Here is a 17,532-nt window from a genome sequence, read left to right on the forward strand (position 1 = left end):
TGTTGATTGAAAGATAAATATTGTCTTCCGTTCGATGAGAATGATCATTTTGTTTATCTAGAATACTATCAACATCTGGTAGCGTCTGCCAGCAGCAATGCATATTTAACGGGCTTGCACTTATCGAGAAGCCATTAAATTTGCGTAATCTCGGCTTAACTAGCATTTGATGAAGAACGCGCCATTCGTATAATATTGCATCGGTTCTCTAATTATAAACGACTCTAATTTCCTTATTTTCGATTTACAATTTAGTTCTTACGCTTCTTACAATAGCATTTTTCTAGATTCGCAAGAAATGCTGGTTATAGAAGAATTAGAAAGTGTAGGATCCCAAAAATTGTTTTAAATAATATACTATTCGTCGCTAACGATTTGGAATTAATTTTCAATTTTGAAATTTTTTTAAAAAATGCACACTACCTTTTCTGTAAATTTTTTAGAATATGTGAAAAATGCAAATTTTTCAGAAATTCCTGGAGAATTTTATCGACGTTCACATTATGAATAAAATGGAAACTGAAAATTAAAATAAAATATTAAATAATGAAACTCTTCCGTCATGGAAATGTATTTCACAGAGAATGATCAGAGTCCACTATTCGATGAAATTTCTCGGCACACTGATCACTAGTCTGAAGACGATGCACTTTATAACTGCATCTCTCGCATCTGCTGCCAAAAAAGAAACAATAAAAAAAATGATCACGCGCTTATCGCCTATTTTTTTTTTTCATATTTCTTCACGAGCGTCATTTTCTAAGAGACTCAGTCTTGATTCATTTTTTTTTTTTCTCTGACTTACATGTGTAAATACAATCAGTGTTCCTTGTGTTGGACGATTATAAAATGTACCTAATATATTTCAGTTGATTTATGTAAAGAAGATGGTATGTAAAGGCTTAGATTTATTTCAATTTTTACTCTTTTGCATGTTTATTTTTTTCGAATTACCACGACTTTGTTTTCCACACGTCTGCGAACCGTCTCGCGACCAACGCGTACACACGATCAATCTCCGTAATTCTTACGATCCCGGGATTTCGCCGGCCACGTTTCAAAAGGTTTTATGTCGAATTGCGCAGAATTTGCTGGCTGGACACCGATCTGTCCAGTGTCGCCAGATCAGGAGAGGGAGCACGAAGTAAGGAGAAAAATGGAACCCTCTCTGCCGGTACCGGGCACATGCGCGACCGATACGGAACGCGTCACGTGACCGGGCGGAAGCGTGAGGGATAGCGTCGTGGAAGGGGCAGGTAGAGTGGGGACACAAGTAATCTGGCGACACTGGATTTGTCCCGATCTGTCCCGTTATAAACAAAGGTTACAATAAAATATCGACGATCATTGTCTGCTTATTTTGATTTTTTCTATATTTTACGTTTATCGTAATGTCATGTATTTTTGTAACAATTAATTTAACATCATTCTAACTGAACAATTTTGTTAATCTAACGTTTTGACGATTAATATTTTGCAAACAAATGAATCTACAGTTCTTTAAAATTGCTTTCCAAGACATTTAACAAATCCTGCAAAGGTCGGAGACTCTCGAAATCGCAAATTCTGTGAAATTTGTTTCGCTGAACATTTTTTACCGAACCGAATTGATTCTCGGAGACGGACAGCAACATTCCGCGTTGACAGACAACGTGCCGGACGCTTCTTAGCATCGGGGGCTGAATAACAATTTCCGTTGATTTACTCGTGACCAATGATTTTTGAATGATTATCGATTGATTTTACGCATTCAACTCGCGCGACTCACACGTTCGTCGAGAAATCAAACTGCTTGCGACTCACACGTTCGTATTTATTAATGTTTAGTGCACCGTTAAGCTTCGTGTCGTCGTTCTTGGCTCGATGGGATTAGAAGTATTTGTTATGCGATGTGACGTCACTTTTTTACGTTTAATCCTCGTGCATGCGCTTTGGTTATGTGTCGTGTCTGTGTACTTGATATGAGCTTGGACGAACGAGGTGTTAACAAAATCGAAAATCTCTCGATTGACAATTGAAATTTCATTTTTACTTATATCAAATTTCAGTCTGCTGCTGGCATTAGAACAATAATAGTATGGACATTGCTATTAAAAAAATCTGATAGGGGAGCAAATTCTGGGGAATTTTGTCAGACATTTTGTTTGAATATCCTCGTCTATTTATTAATTGGCGACTTCTTATCAATATTTGTGTAATATATAGGAACATGGAAAAAATATTCTACTAGAAAAGTTAAAATAATAATGAGGTAATGATTGCGTCAGGAAATTATGGTTAATGTATGTTAAAGTTTGAATAAAAGTGCGGGACTTTTAGTATTTTAAATTTATGCGAGCAGAATTTCCAGGCGAAAAGTCGGGAAAAACTGCTAAGCATGCGTTCTCGCATCTGCAACATCAAAATTTTGTCGGAATTTCTGCATGCTGTTATACGATATAGGGCAAACATAGATAATCCAGATTTTGATGTCGCTACCGGGCAAAATGGAGGATTAAAACTTTATTGAAATTGTTTTCTACTTCGGTATAACAAATTCTTGTTTAGCAAATTTGTTTTTCGCCATGTGGAAAGTATGTTATATATTTATTTCGGAGAGCTTTGCTCGATTTCATTAACACCTTCAATATAAGTCGATTTACAGCAATGGCGGGCATGGTTCAGATCGATACATTGAAGCAAATGTTTTTAAAAAACATTCTGCGACAACCAAACTCGATGTTGCATTGTCAAGTTGATGAATTCGGCCATTAATAATTTCCTTTTTTTCAAATACGTAAATATAGAGAATTAAAAGAGATCAGTACATTTTTCGTATAATTAAAAATAATAAGTATTTTATAAATGCATACGAGTGGTAAATAAGTGATTTTCTCGTGTACATTTCCGGAAGCAAAACGAACACGCCTATACGAAACAATTTGCATAATTTATACGTTAATGCATTTCATGGAAGGGTGAGGAATTCTCGCAAAATTCAGATATAATGTTATGCCACAAATGCTACGCTTCATAGTGCATTAACCGTGAGCTTTCAAAATGAGGATAAAATTATTATTAGACATTTCCTTATAAGAACTTTTGTAAAAGTATATAGCCATTTTTATTATTGTATTTACAACTATTTAACCGATCTAACACTGTTCTTTGAATTTAGCTTTGCAACAGCACGTTTTGATGACATAATCATTTTTAACATGTTTAACCCATTTTTAACTCTAATTTTAAATCAATCTACAATTTTGTAAAACAGTTAAAACAAAAAAAGTGAACCTCTCTAGACATTTTCGCCGAGAGTAATGTAATTTATACAAAGCACTGAAATGTGCCCAACTGCTTTAAAAAAAAAAATGCTGGAAAAATTCCTTTAGTAAAAGTTCGGCCTTACAACATCTCATTTACAATTCCCCGGGCGCATAAAATCTCTTGGTCAGAAGAAAAGCCTTTAAAACGAATTTCTTCCGTGAAACCGAGCCAGTTTTGCTGCCGGAAACACAAGCGAGAGGGTCCTTATTTTCTATTCTTTCATCGTTGCGGCTTTCAACCGAGAAAATCATTTCTGAAGCACCGGGCGGACTTTGGAAACCCGGGCCGAACTGTAGCAGCCGCAGGGCAAGATGCGCGCGGCTGAACCATCCCTTCCACGGTGGTGGATCTTGGTGTACGCGTATGTGTCGCTGTTTTATTTTCGCATCAGCCTGTGAGCAAACAAGCGAACGTTTGCACAGACGCAGTGCAGTGGGAGAAGTAAGAACTTGCGCTCGTTGGCTGTCGCCGGCCGTTCTTCGATTGTCTTTCTTGTTCTCCAATGGTATCGCGCCACTCGTTCTCAGCTTTGAGCATTTTCCGAGGAGGATCGCTTTGTAGAATGTCGGGAAAGTGGAGGTGATATTTTACAAGATCAACATTTTTAGAGCAAATCGCGTCCTAGATTTCTAGATCGTAAAATGTTGTGGAGGAACCATCCATAGAAATTGCACCATTTTTGAATGGATAAACAGTTATAAATGTTGGTATGATTTTTAGGTTGTCAGTTAATAGGTCACTGACCATGGTAATAGGTCACTGACCATGGTAATAGGTCACTGACCATAGGTTTCTTGAACATAGTGGTTATAATTCTCAATATCTTGCTCACTTTTTGCAAGCCTACACTGGGTCACTGACCTAACTGGGTCACTTATAAATGACACATTATGATCATTCGAAAGAGATCCAGATGGGATAGCATGATCAATGATCTGGCGATTGAAAATCTTTCTGGTCCCGCAAAACGTTAACCATTTGTTCTGGCAAACAATGCCTTTCCTCTATATTGAATCCCCCTTAAGTGAAAAGTATTCAACGGAAACATTATCACAGAGCTTGAAAACATTTTGGATTTTCTAAAAATAGAGTTATCACTGAGAATGTCCAATTTGTCTCGAATAACTCTACTCTCTATCTGTGCCCACCCATAAAAAACCTATTTTAACTTAAAACGTCATTTACCGTACGATATATAATTATTTTCGTTAGCTCCGAGCTCAGAATTTCTGATTGGAAGCTAGTTTTATTATCTCCAGCTGAAAATGGTCAGATCTCCATCGAACCCGACCGTGCCAGCAAATACACGAGAAATCACAATCCCGCGTGCGCACATACACACGTGTACACACGCGCACAGAAACCTTTTTTCCGGCATCGTGATATATAATCTCTCGAAATTCAATCGCCTTTCAATTCAACTGAATATCCAGAGCTTCCGATCGCTTCTCCGGCGCAGGAGTCGCCTGGAAAACCTCTTGACGCCGTCGCACCGCCGTTTCGTTACGGGGAATTCTCTGGATTTATGATCCATACTCGTTTCGCGTTTTCGTCTAATATCTTCCTTTAAGCGCTTAATGCGGTAATCCCGGGGTATGACGTTAATGCGAAGTTTATGTTAGCAGGCCCGGGGTAGCAGGTTTGAAAACTGATGCTGTGACCCAGTTTCGTCGTTCGTTCGTTTGTTCGTTCGCGCAACTCGTTTCGGTTTCGACGTAGACAGACAGTACCTGCGTGCACGTGAACAAAAAAAAGCGAACGCGTCACGGAGCATTGTTTCGCCGTCATTTACAACAAACAGATCTCCACTTTTCTTTTATTCGAAACAGCACGGCATTCAGAGCTGCGCGATATATTCTGAAAAATTACGGAACTTCCAATGTCTTTGTTTCCAATTAATCCCTTGATCTGGGTGACTCAACTGAATATCTACCCCATTTACTGTTGTATAGAAGCACTTCTTGACGCAAAGTTGCACTGTTTCCAAGGGCACAAGTAACGGCGATAAGAATATTTGGTCAATGATTTCTAATAGGAGATTTCACGGTTATCAGTATACCGGATTTTATGCCTTTATGGCAAAAATAAATAGCTGATGTAGAAAATTTAACTTCCATTCCTTGCATAAAGATCCGAAGTCCAGTATTGAGGCTGTTTCTAAATGAGAGGCTACCTCTTTGTTCATCATATCTGTTTATTTGTAGCTGTATTCGAATGTTTGGTAATGCTGGAATCCTACACTGGGTCACTGATCGTACTTTCTGTGAAATTACATTGGGTCACTGACCATACTTTCTGTAAACTTACATTGGGTCACTGACCATACTTCCTATAAACTCACACTTGGTCACTGACCATAGTTTCCTCAATCTCTATTGGGTCACTGACCACATAATCGCATGTGGTTAATTCTCGTTAAGATCCGGATCAGAACTGGAGAAGAAAATTCGTTACTATCATCGGCTGCGCCCTTTGAAATAGTGTAATTTCGCACGTCCAGTTATATCCTCATTCGTTCCACTGTGAGACGTTTAAACGAACGATACTGAAAAATATCAGAACGGGTGGTTCGGGTTTTCGAAAGTATAAATTATTTTTTTAATTATTTTAGTCGGATCAGGATTCTCTTTCGGGTCGAACTTCGTTGGATACGGTCGCTAATTGAAAATGTTTAACAAGTACGAAGAACCGAAGTGATGTTATAACTAGACTGCGGATGTTTATGCAATTTTCAATTTTTGTAGACGAATTTTAAGACAGTGTAATACAATGAAATCTTATTTTCAGTGGTAGTAGTCTGTAGATTTGAAATAAATAAAAATTGTACTAAATTCTGTCGACTTTTACATTCTACCATTTTTTAAACAATTACAGAAGCCATAAGTGCATATAGATAAAGAAAAATGACAGTCATCTGTCAAATTATAACTGTTCCGTAACTGTTATTTTTCGGTTCAAAACCTCGACTAAAATGCAGAACCGAGAAGTGACAGTTACAGAACGGTAACCGTAACCGATGTTCTCAGTTTTCTTAATATTCTAACTTAACACGTTTAATAGGTTGAAACTACTATAACTCTACAGTCTGGTTATAAAATGATGTCGGTCATTCTTAACTGTTTTTGATCCGTGGTTCTGGCACGCCTCTATCGAGAGAGGCGAAGACAGCGAACGAGCCTAAGTTTCTGACACCAGATGTGTCGGTCGTCGATGGTCGACGTTTGTGGGGAGCTTTTCAGATGGATCCGTATTCGGTGCCAAGCTGGCGTTCGCTAGTAGGGATAGTGCATGTTGTGTTCGACGTGTGTTGTAATGGGAGGGCACCGGGGGTTCAGTCTCTGATGATCCAGGTGGCAAAGAAGGCGAGCGTGCTGAAGAGGCGGAAGTCGAGGAACCGGATGGACGTGCAACAACAACAGCAACAGCAACAACAGTCGCTGCCACCGGTCACGATATCAGGCGGCGTCTCTAGCGGAGCTATAGGCGACGCAGGGGTCCAAAATGACAATCAACGGATGGAGAACGAGGGTGACGTTATCTTCTACATGGAGGAGCCGAAGGCTGGCACGCCGAACCGCGCCAGACGCGACAACCGGTGAGTCGGACATTGATTCCCCATTCCATTCCGGTATGATCCCTGTTCGTTAGTTCAAGTAACGGCCGTAACAGCCGTAACAAACCGTAACGGACGTGCACGGCCAGATTCTGCGAGCGAGAGCAACGTTGCTGATCGTTCCCTCGCGATGGTGTCCCCAAAAGCTAAAGTCACTGTGGCAACATTGATAAAGTCACCGTGCCACCAAAGTCATAGTGTTTTTACCGTCGAATCGAACAGTTGCGGAACACGCTATTCACGTGTATACAGGGTGTCCCAAAACTCGTGAAAATCCCGAAAGGGGGTGGTTCCTGAGACCATTCTAAGAGACATTTTCCTTTGCACCAAAGTCAACTGCGGCTTTGTTTAGGAGTTATTAACGAAAAACACGGACCAATCAGAGCGCGCCCTGGGCCGCCGCGCCGCGCCGTCACGATACGATGTCACGGCGTACCGCGACACTCGCTTGCCGGCGCGACTTGGCGCGCCGGGCCAGGGCGCGCTCTGATTGGTCCGTGTTTTTCGTTAATAACTCCTAAACAAAGTCGCAGTTGACTTTGGTGCAAAGGAAAATGTCTCTTAGAATGGTCTCAGGAACCACCGCCTTTGGGGATTTTCACGAGTTTTGGGACACCCTGTAGTACGCTATGAATGTGACACTTTGCTTCTCCTAAGTTTCCACATACAGGGTGTCCCAAAACTCCTGCAGAACCCGGAAATGGGAGGATCCTGAAGTAATTCAAGCGACATTTTCCTCTGCAGGGAGTTATTAACGAAAAACACGGACTAATCAGAGCGCGACCTAGACGCAAGTTGGCACAGTCAGCCAATAGACAGTTAGCGCGCCAGGTCGACTCTGCCAACTCGCGTCTACGTCGCGCTCTGATTGGTCCGTGTTTTTTGTTAATAACTCCCTGCAGAGGAAAATGTCGCTTGAAATGACTTCAGGAACCTCCCATTTCCGGGTTCTGCAGGAGTTTTGGGACACCCTGTATATCGAAACATTGCTATGGATATATCTACAGATACATTAACATTCGGACACAATACTATTATATTTCTGTATTTGTTGCTTCGGAGTTTTAAAGATGCAAATGTTCAATAAAAGTCTCGCCACGTGACTATCACTCTTGGCGACACCGGTTGCCATAATGTCAGCTCCTCTTTGCTGATCGCTCGCCGAAAACAGCACTTGCAAGCAAAACGTTGAATCTGCACAATACCGTCCCTGGCAAAAAGTATTCAATCGAGCATCATTAACATCGAGTTAATACGACTGCATTAATCACTTGTTAGATCTTTTGGAAGGTAATGTCGTTTTTTAATCAATCTAGCAGTTAGGTTGTTTAATTAAACTGTAACTTTCAATCACACATTCCTAATACCCCGTAACCAATTTATTAATATTTTTCATTTTTTTTTTCTTAACACTTTTAATACGAATAGAGCAGCTGCGAAAAGTGATGCTCCGAGAGACGAAGATGTAGAATCGACTACCCCCACTACCGCACCCCAGTCGCCCGGGTGGGGGTAACCGATTCTACGTAATCGACTCTCAAAGCACCAGTTGCCCCCAGGTTTCTTTTCAATAAAAAAATATATCATGTTAGAAATTTATAAAAATAAAGACAGTAGATACCATCAGTTTGAAGCCTTTTACAATATGCACAATAAAGTACGAGCTCGTAATATTAGTAAATTAGACTGTTAATTAATTCCAATACCGTAGCACAAACCTTATACCTCAAAAAGCCCTTTTAAAGACCCTTTATCAAAAAGAGCTTTTTTAAAAATATTACAATGATTTGTTGACGTTGAATTAAAGAAAATTGTGTGATATGAAAATTATTATACAAGTATGAAAATTTTTGTTAAAAATTGACATTACTTTCACAATAGCGTAAAAAATTAGAAATCGAAAATATTTTCGTGTACATATCGAAGGGAAATACATAGCAACAAAACACTGTTTCTAGAAAACACACACAAACGCAATAAATAGTTTTGTAAATATATTAACTGTGAAATAATGTTTATTAGACTGCATCTACCTTTCTATTGGTCATTAGCAACCCTTTAACAGTTATGCCACTTTTTCACAAATAGATATAGAATTAATTGAGACTATGAATTTAACATTGGAATTGTGGAAAATACAATAAATTTTTAATGTTTCAAAAAGTTCGTGTAACACATTAACGTTCTTAGAAATGTCGATCACTGCCTAATGTTCTTATGGTACTGCTGTGATATTGGAAAAAGTTGTAGAGAATTTATAGAGTTGTCAAAAGATCTATAAATATTTATTCTAACCACAAAACTTTCTTCCACGTTTCTAAAGGACTGAACACTTCCACCAACCACTGCTTCACATTCCCATTTTCTATTTTGCAAGCAAACACAGATAATTTTCTATTAACATTTAATTTTAATATTCTGTTAATATAACGAGACAAAAAAGATCAAATTTATGTTTTATTAACACTTTATTCGAACACAAACGAGTCTTTCGTTCTGTTTCTTTCTCCATTAGCAGAAACGTTTTCTGCAACCGATATATGCGAAAACAATTACGATTAACATTTAAGCTAATTGATTAAATACTGTTTGCCAGGCGTAGTATTGCTGTTTTTTGACAGTTTGACAAAAACTGGTTGAAATGTTGGGTGAAACCGTATCAGAAGAGAGTAATAATATGAAATTATAGAAACAATATATGTTTCTTGTAATATTAGTTTTTAGTCTTTAATATTCATTGTGATATTAATTATTTCTCTGTGTAGTTATCTCTTGTATTATTAATGTTGCTACAATCGTAATCTGTACTGAACTAAAATAATTTTTTAATACGTTTCTGGAAGAGACATAAATAAATAAACCTTCAAGAGAAATAATTAATGTTTCAGATTTTGCAATTGGTGACAACCACTAGTCTCTCTAAGGTTGATGGGAGACTCGATTTTGCAAAATTAAAACATTAGAATGTGTCAGGATGTATGGAAGATGAATTTATTTGTGTGGAAGATAATATTCAGTTTATGTAATTACATCAGTTTAATTGTGTGAATGATTTATAGAAATTGCTGATGTAATATAATTTTAGTACAATATTTACGAATGTCAAATGATTTCCATTGAAACCGTTAGTAATAGACGAAAACGAATGTTTGATTTGATTTCGGGTCAAAGTGACCCAATTTTCACGCTGGGATTCGAAAGGGTTAATGAATCCTGCAAATTGGACTCGTCAGTCTATTGAATTATTTTTAGCGATGAAGATATTAATAACTGCCACTGTGGAATTTCTTTCTCATCGTTTTCGTTTCGTAAATATACAGTGTGGTCAGTCAAGTATTGTATATTTTTCGAATTAAGTTGACAATCACTTTGCATAATCTACTTTCCTTAATAATTCATACATTTTAAACCTCATTGTTGAATTTCTAAATTCGATCGATAATTCACTGACCACCCTGTATATTCTACTATACAATTATTCTCTGTGAAGAGACGAACGATGACGAACAATTGTATGAAGACAATTTACAGTATCAAAAATAGTTTTGATAGTTTCTTGTGATGTTGAGGACCAAATTACTCAATTCCCACACGTGTCCTCCATTTCGATTTTCCATTTGGTAGGTCGCTCTAAAGAAAACCTCCACAGCCGACTGTCTCAAACTTCCGTGATCAAAAACACCGAAAATTGTTATTCTTTAACACTGAACCTACCACTGCCGGTCAAATAAACGGTTTCATATTTTTCATTTCATAATTATTAAAATTATGAAGTTGCTTACGTGGAAATTGATTCGACAAAAATTCTGTATCCAAGCACATGTTGTTCTAAAAACTGTAGAAAATCTAAATAAATAGAGTCTCGTCATTTTTGCTAACTAAAACATGTTAATCGGTTTTAGTGCTCGGTAAGTTTAGTGCTAATATTTCAAGAATAATTTATTAATTCGGGTACCAGCGCACACAGTGCCGTAACGAGGGTGTGGCGGAAGAGGCGCCCGCCATCGGCGCAACTGGGTTTGGGGCGCAAAGCAAAGAATACCGCTGTTTTATGTTTTTATTATATTGTTCTAACATATACCCCTACACAGCGACTCCCATTAATATTCGGACACTTTATTCCATACGATTCAAACTTTTTCCGGAAGCTAGAGCACTTAGTTCACTACAGGATGTGAAAAGAAATTTTTTCGGAAATTGCAATTGGTCGGAATTGTAGAGAAAACACTGAAAGATCCATTTTACAACTTTTTTATGTGGGCCTATATTGAAAATTTAAAAAATACGTTTTGTAGATCTGTTTCGATTAAACATATCCTGAAAATTTCGTGAAAATCGATCGACGTTGCAATGAGCTACAAGCGCGTTTAAAGATGGTAAAAATTGCAGATTTTCACGATTTTCGGCCTATAACAACAGTAAATCTAAGAATTCTTACATCTTTCGATGACTGTGTCATTTTTCCCCGCATCAACCGATTTCGATGAAACTTTCACAATGCATATAACCCACACAGATCTACAAAACATATTTCTCAAAATTTCAATATAGGCCCGCATAAAAAAGTTGTAAAACGCAACATTTTGTATTTCCTCTACAATTCCGGTCAAATGCAATTTTTGAAAAAATTTCTTTTCACATCGTGTAGTAAACTAATTGCTCTAGCTTTCCAAAAAAGTTCAAATCGCATGGTCCAATATTTGAAAAGTTACAGTGTTTTTAAGAGTGTCCGAATATTAGTGGGAGTCGCTGTATGTTTTGTATTTCTTTCGTTTTGTCGTCATTGAATATGAATAAAAATGTGTTCGTATTTAGGTTGTAGATTATTTATTCATACAAATACCTTGACAAATGCGTTATTGTATATACGGGCAACTCATTTCGATGAGGTTAATAGTATTTAATATATTGCATTTCTAGTAAAATTTAACTCGTTACATTAAAATTTTGTATGTTTTTTGTCATTATTGGGTTATGAGGAGGCGCAAGTTGGACACTTGCCACAGGCGCTTCATACCCTCGTTACGGCACTGCCCGCACACCCCTAATAGATGCCAAAAAGCTGAGGGGCAATTGTAAAGTTCAGCCGATCGCGAAATTGGTTACCATTCGTTGCGCAACCTCGGATTGTGCACGCAGTTTCGGTCCCGTCTCGTGCAACGAGCGAGGTTCTACTGTATTCGTGCGAGCCGCGGGGCGGAAAACCTCTGGAAATTTCGCCGGGAAATAATAGTCGATCGGGGAACTTGGACTGACAGGAAACGTCAGCCGGCTGAAGAGCACTTTCTCTAGAGCGGCTTTGAACATCGAAGGAACTGGTTGTTGAGTTTGGTAGTGTGAGTAGCGTGTTTCCGGTTGGCAGGGGAAGCCTCTTCACCTCGCAGACGAGCTCCGTCACGGAGGCGACCAGTGACGAAATTGACATTGATATGGAGGAGCCTCAGAGGGTCACCACGTAAGTAGACATTTCCCTATCTACCGTTCTCACCGGGAAATTCCCTAGGGCGTCTCGGAATGGCTGCAGTAAATAAGAGATTAAGGGTGGCAACCCGTATAACGGCTTGGGAAAGTCGAACTTTTTCGCGTGAATCGAGAGAACACTTGTACGCAACTCAAACACTTGAATAAACAATTTCTCTATACATACGGGAATTTCTACTTTCAAAAATATGTGACAACACACTATAAAGTTTTAAAAAATTTACTTAAACAATATGCCTTTTTTCCTGGAACTTTTGTTTGGAGTCTGTTGAAATTTATACAAATGTTTTTAAAAACATATTTTTTATCGATTACCGTTCACATTGAAGGGTTGACAGCTGTCCTCTTTCAAAAGCGGAAAAAGCTGTTTTAAATTTTCCGTTCTCGAATGAGTGATTCACTGTCGCGAAAAACATTGTGAAAAATTCATTTGTTTAAAGAATATGTTAAAAATTGTAATATTACACAATTTTTCGCGTTAGTACAATTTTAGATAGTAGTTCTTGAAATTGTTTGTCCTCTGCTGTTTCGTTATAATTAAATTCATCGCATTTGCATACAGAGTGCCTATTAATATGTATAAATATTTTAATTTGCACACTGCTCGATAGAAAATTATGAAAACTTTAGGATTAGTATCTACATAAAGATATTCGACAGATATTTCTTTGAAAGTACTTTCGTTCTAGAACCGAGTGCATCGTAAAATTGATTATTGTTTAATAAAAAAGATTGAAATAACAAGTATGTAAAAAGAAAACGGTGGTTCTTGTCAACGATAACTCTTTTCGATACTGGTTAAATGCTTTTACTGTATTTGAAAAACTGCGAGTTAAATGAAATTTGAAGACCATAGTGACAGTACATTACTACTGCAAACAGTATTTAATCAATGAAATGGAACAGCTTAAATTAATACTGTAAAGATGCGTGCATACTAGACCAGAAAATCTCTCAACAATACTTTACGAAACAGAATGAAGGTATTACACAAATAGTTGCATTTTAATAAAATATTAAGGCCCACACAATTATCTTGTTTTATGATTAATATGTAGTATTATGTATAATATTATGTATATGTATTGTCAGTGCGTACCTACTACAGTAACTACTCCGTAATTGTCAAAGTTTTATCCCCACCACTGAAGGAATCCCCCTTGAAAAGGTGGTCAAAGTCATTGGTCCGCCGTGTACATAAATAAATCTGGTATATTTGGAAACTCTCTCTCTCTCTCTAAACACAATTACGTTTTAAATAATTAAAGAATTTATCGAATTTGAAGACAACCGGAAAAGTAATGCATTAGAAAAGAGGACACTTAATTTCTGTTTCTTGCTCTAAACACAGAAATTGTTGCATAAAGATTCACAGTCTATTAACAATATTGGTAATGTGTATTGGTGAGAATACCGAGAGCGATTCAATTTTACCTTATCGCTTTTCCTCGTATCTCCGATCGGTTCAACGATACTATCTGCCCCAGTTAAAGTGAATTTGCCAAGCATATTGTAAACATCGAATATTAATTAAATGTATCCCAGAGAATTGTTATTCCTGTAATGGAAACATTTCCATCGAATGCACTCTGAAGTGCATTTCCTTCCACAGTGACATTGCTGCTAGCTACTGTTACCGTATATTTTCATTTCACTACTAAGCTTATCAATTTATTCGTTTAATTCATTCAGTCATTCCTTAACAAAACCAGCTGGAAATGCCTGTGATAATAAGAAATAATCAAAATATACAGAAAGCCATAATCAGTGGACATCAATGCATTTATAAGATCTGTGTATTATTAAGGAAAACAATGTCTGCAGAACTTCGTTAAAATGACTTTAAAAAATCGCACATCCATTTTTAAGATGTCGTTGCGAAGAGAAAGCCTCGATAAACCGTAAATTTTTCGAAGTTTTTGCAGACGTTTGAATGATGTTTGAATGTACAGCATTTTCAGAAAAAAAACACGTTGTCAGTTTCTTGCCCGCCGCACCATGAAAAAAGATCTTGAAATAAAATGAATGGCGTATTATGAAACTAGTGGTTTCTAGCTTTAAATTGAATTAAAATTTATTGTCGTACGATCATTTTTGACGAAATTGTCACAGTTTAAATGTACCTCTGATCCAGTGTATATTGCAGGCCTGGGCAACTAATGCTCCGGTAGTCGATGACGTAGAATCGGCTACCCCCACCCGGCCGTTCCCCTCTCGCGCTGGCGCCAGTCGGCCGGGCCTGTGAAGCGCGATAGTGGGGGTATCCGATTCTGCGTCATCGACTCTCGGAGCACTAGCAGTGTGTCCAGACAGGGGTAATCGAAAAGGAATCGGGGGGAATACAAGTACCCCCTCTCTGATGACCAGAGTAATATGTGACACGTTGCGCGACGAGAATAGAGTGAGGCAGAGTGAGGCGAATGGAAGACACGTTGCGCGTGCGCGATAGGGACTGAACGGTGGAATAGGATAGTGGAAGGGGATAAGGTGGAGGGGGAAATGAGGTTGCCGGCAACCTCATATCTGGCCACACTCAGCACTAGTGCCAGTGTCGCCAGAATCGACCAAAACTGGTCGATTTTTCCTCTCCTTCTTTTCCCCTTCCACTATCCCATTCCAGCACCATTAGCGTACTCCAACATCCCCCCCTAAACTGTATTCCCCTCGATCTCGTCGATCTGGCGACACTGACACTGACTAGTGCCCAGGTCCGATTTATTGGTCAGGACAGGGAGTTCCAACTGATTCCCCTCCGAGAGCTGCAAGGTCCCCACCATCGAACCTGTTCCCACTACTACGCAGTGTCGCCAGAAAGTGACCGAACCGTCACTCGAGGGGAATACAAGGTACCCCCTCTCTGATGACCAGAGTAATATGTGACACGTTGCGCGTGCGCGATGGAGACGCAACAACGACTGACATTTCGCAGGTTTTAGGTTATTGCCGCGTATCGTATCGTACCTATTTATTATGTACATGTACCTACTTAATGAAATGAATCGTGTGGGTCGTTCTAAATAGAGACTGTAAACATTCTTTATTATAAATAAAATTAATTGTAACACGTGGGAGTTTCAGTCGTGAAGCGAAGTATGAATGCTTACTATTTATATGTACAATTGAAAAAATCTTGAAATCTGTATGTATGTAGTACTGAGTTACGTTCCAGTAAAATCAATAAATCATAATATATTTTAACACTGTTAACCCTCATACGTTCCTCAAAAATAGTTGCATAAAAGAGACTGGGATAATAAATTTACTCATTTTTCTTCTACATGATAAATTGACAAATTATGTTTTATTTGTAACGTTACATTTTAAAGAAATACAACTCACAACATAGACATAAATGGATCAATAATTACATAGTATGTGAAATAAGTAAATGGGTGAATTTTACGCGGCAATAACCTAAAATCTGCGAAATGTCATGTCATTGTTGCGTCCCCATCGCGCACGCGCAACGTGTCTTCCATTCGCCCCACTAAATCTCCGTCGCGCACGCGCATGTACTCTGGTCATCAGAGAGATGGTACATCATTTCACCGTGACTCCCCTCATCTGGCGACACTGCTACTACGTATAGCCGTAGAGTTAGTGAGTTGAGTGGCAGCGGTGGCGCGAGAGGGAACAGGGACGAAGTTCCGGAAGTTGTGGTGGGGGAGCTTCCCACTACTAGACATATAACAATGAAGTCTAATAGTGGGGGAAGAACCTAAGCGGGGAAGGTGCCTCGAATAGCTCCGGAGCTACTAGTAACTGCCTGGGTTAGGATATCTGTGACGTAATAGAGCAGTAACGTCTTATAGTTATCCGGCACCCGATCCACTCGCCGTGCGCATTCCAATTGTCACGTAGAATCGTTCTTCCATCTACGCCGGCAGATCATAAGAGATTTAATCAACACCATCCGCTTCTCGATTTGATGCAACCTGCCTGATATCAATTTAGGAGCTGACACTTCGAACAGACTCGACACGTTCCATTACTGCTTCATTCTGTAACGATAACCTCCAGAGGATTTCGAGGAAAATTTGCATACGATCTGTCACACGAGTCTAGCCGCACGTATCGAATTATTATTAACACCCTTCAAAAACGAATAATTTTTAAAAAATTTGACGGAACGCGGCTCGAGTTCTCTTTCAGATGTTGGAGGGATTAATTTACTAGGTAAATTTTTAAAAAATTGGTCGCAATGGCGCAGGAAAAAGTAAAGATCACGATTCTTAAGTATTTATCTTTAATAGAATCTTTATCTAAAATTGAAGTAATAAATATAGTAACAATTTATTCTTATGTTCTTTAAGAGAAGTTAGCTTTTTTGTGACCTTGAATTTTTTCTTTGCACAATTGCGACCAATTCAAAAATAAATTATTTGCAAATTAGCTAGTAAACTAATTCTCTTTTAAAATCTCAAAAAAAGTTCGTTTAAGAAAATTATTCGTTTTAAATATACTTTTTACACTGACTGTACAAGCAGGATGTTTGGAAAACTTTGTCCCAGGATAAAGTTGGTCGATCCAGACGAATACTGTGGTGTGTATTCCTCGAAGAACACACAGTCCGTACAACGATAAAAACACAACATTAACCCAGAAAGCTCGGGGACCACTACTTTACGAGTCGTGGTTTATGTATACCATTTAAATAGGATTAGTTAGTCGTCCATCTTCCGTTCACAGCCGCAACAAAAAGAAAACTTTGCAAAAAACCATCGGAAGCTCCTGAGATCACGGTACTTAACTCTTTGTGTCCCAAAGGCAACTTAGAGTGGCATTTCACTGGAATGTGGCCATTATCTTCGCTTCAGATTTTCTTCCGGATTTAAAACACCGCTATACAGGGTGTTCGTGGTAAATTGGACCAGCATTGTTGAATTCAACAGTGTCATTAAAAGAATTCTGTTAATCGGCCTTTGATTAACTATTTGAAATTATTATTCTCTCTTTGAGCCATTTCGATTTCGTGGTTGACAAACCTAATAAGAATAAATTAACATTCGTTTCACCCGATATGCAAATCCGCGTAGATTGCGTGCCGGTTGCAACGTTCTTGAAGAATCCAGCAACAAGCAAAGCAGAAAAGAGTAGAATGAAAGCAGAGATAAAAGGAAGAAGTTCTAAGC

General features: G+C 38.4%; 1 protein-coding gene across 9 annotated transcripts in view; it reads left to right on the plus strand.

Annotated features, from left to right (window-relative positions):
- Nucleotides 1-17,532, plus strand: part of Kcnq (KCNQ potassium channel) — a 110,227-nt gene that overhangs the window by 69,572 nt on the left and 23,123 nt on the right. For 2 of the 9 annotated variants that reach the window (XM_076443180.1, XM_076443185.1), the window contains exons 9-11: nucleotides 870-890; nucleotides 6,642-6,901; nucleotides 12,264-12,374. In XM_076443180.1, coding sequence (XP_076299295.1) covers nucleotides 870-890; nucleotides 6,642-6,901; nucleotides 12,264-12,374 — 392 coding nt within the window. Of the gene's footprint in view, nucleotides 1-869; nucleotides 4,042-4,081; nucleotides 6,540-6,641; nucleotides 6,902-12,263; nucleotides 12,375-17,532 lie in introns of those variants that run through there. The other 7 variants (XM_076443181.1, XM_076443183.1, XR_013010989.1 and 4 more) reach the window with 7 other exon arrangements.

This window comes from Lasioglossum baleicum, chromosome 18 (genome assembly GCF_051020765.1).
Source record: "Lasioglossum baleicum chromosome 18, iyLasBale1, whole genome shotgun sequence".
Lineage (NCBI taxonomy): Eukaryota > Metazoa > Arthropoda > Insecta > Hymenoptera > Halictidae > Lasioglossum > Lasioglossum baleicum.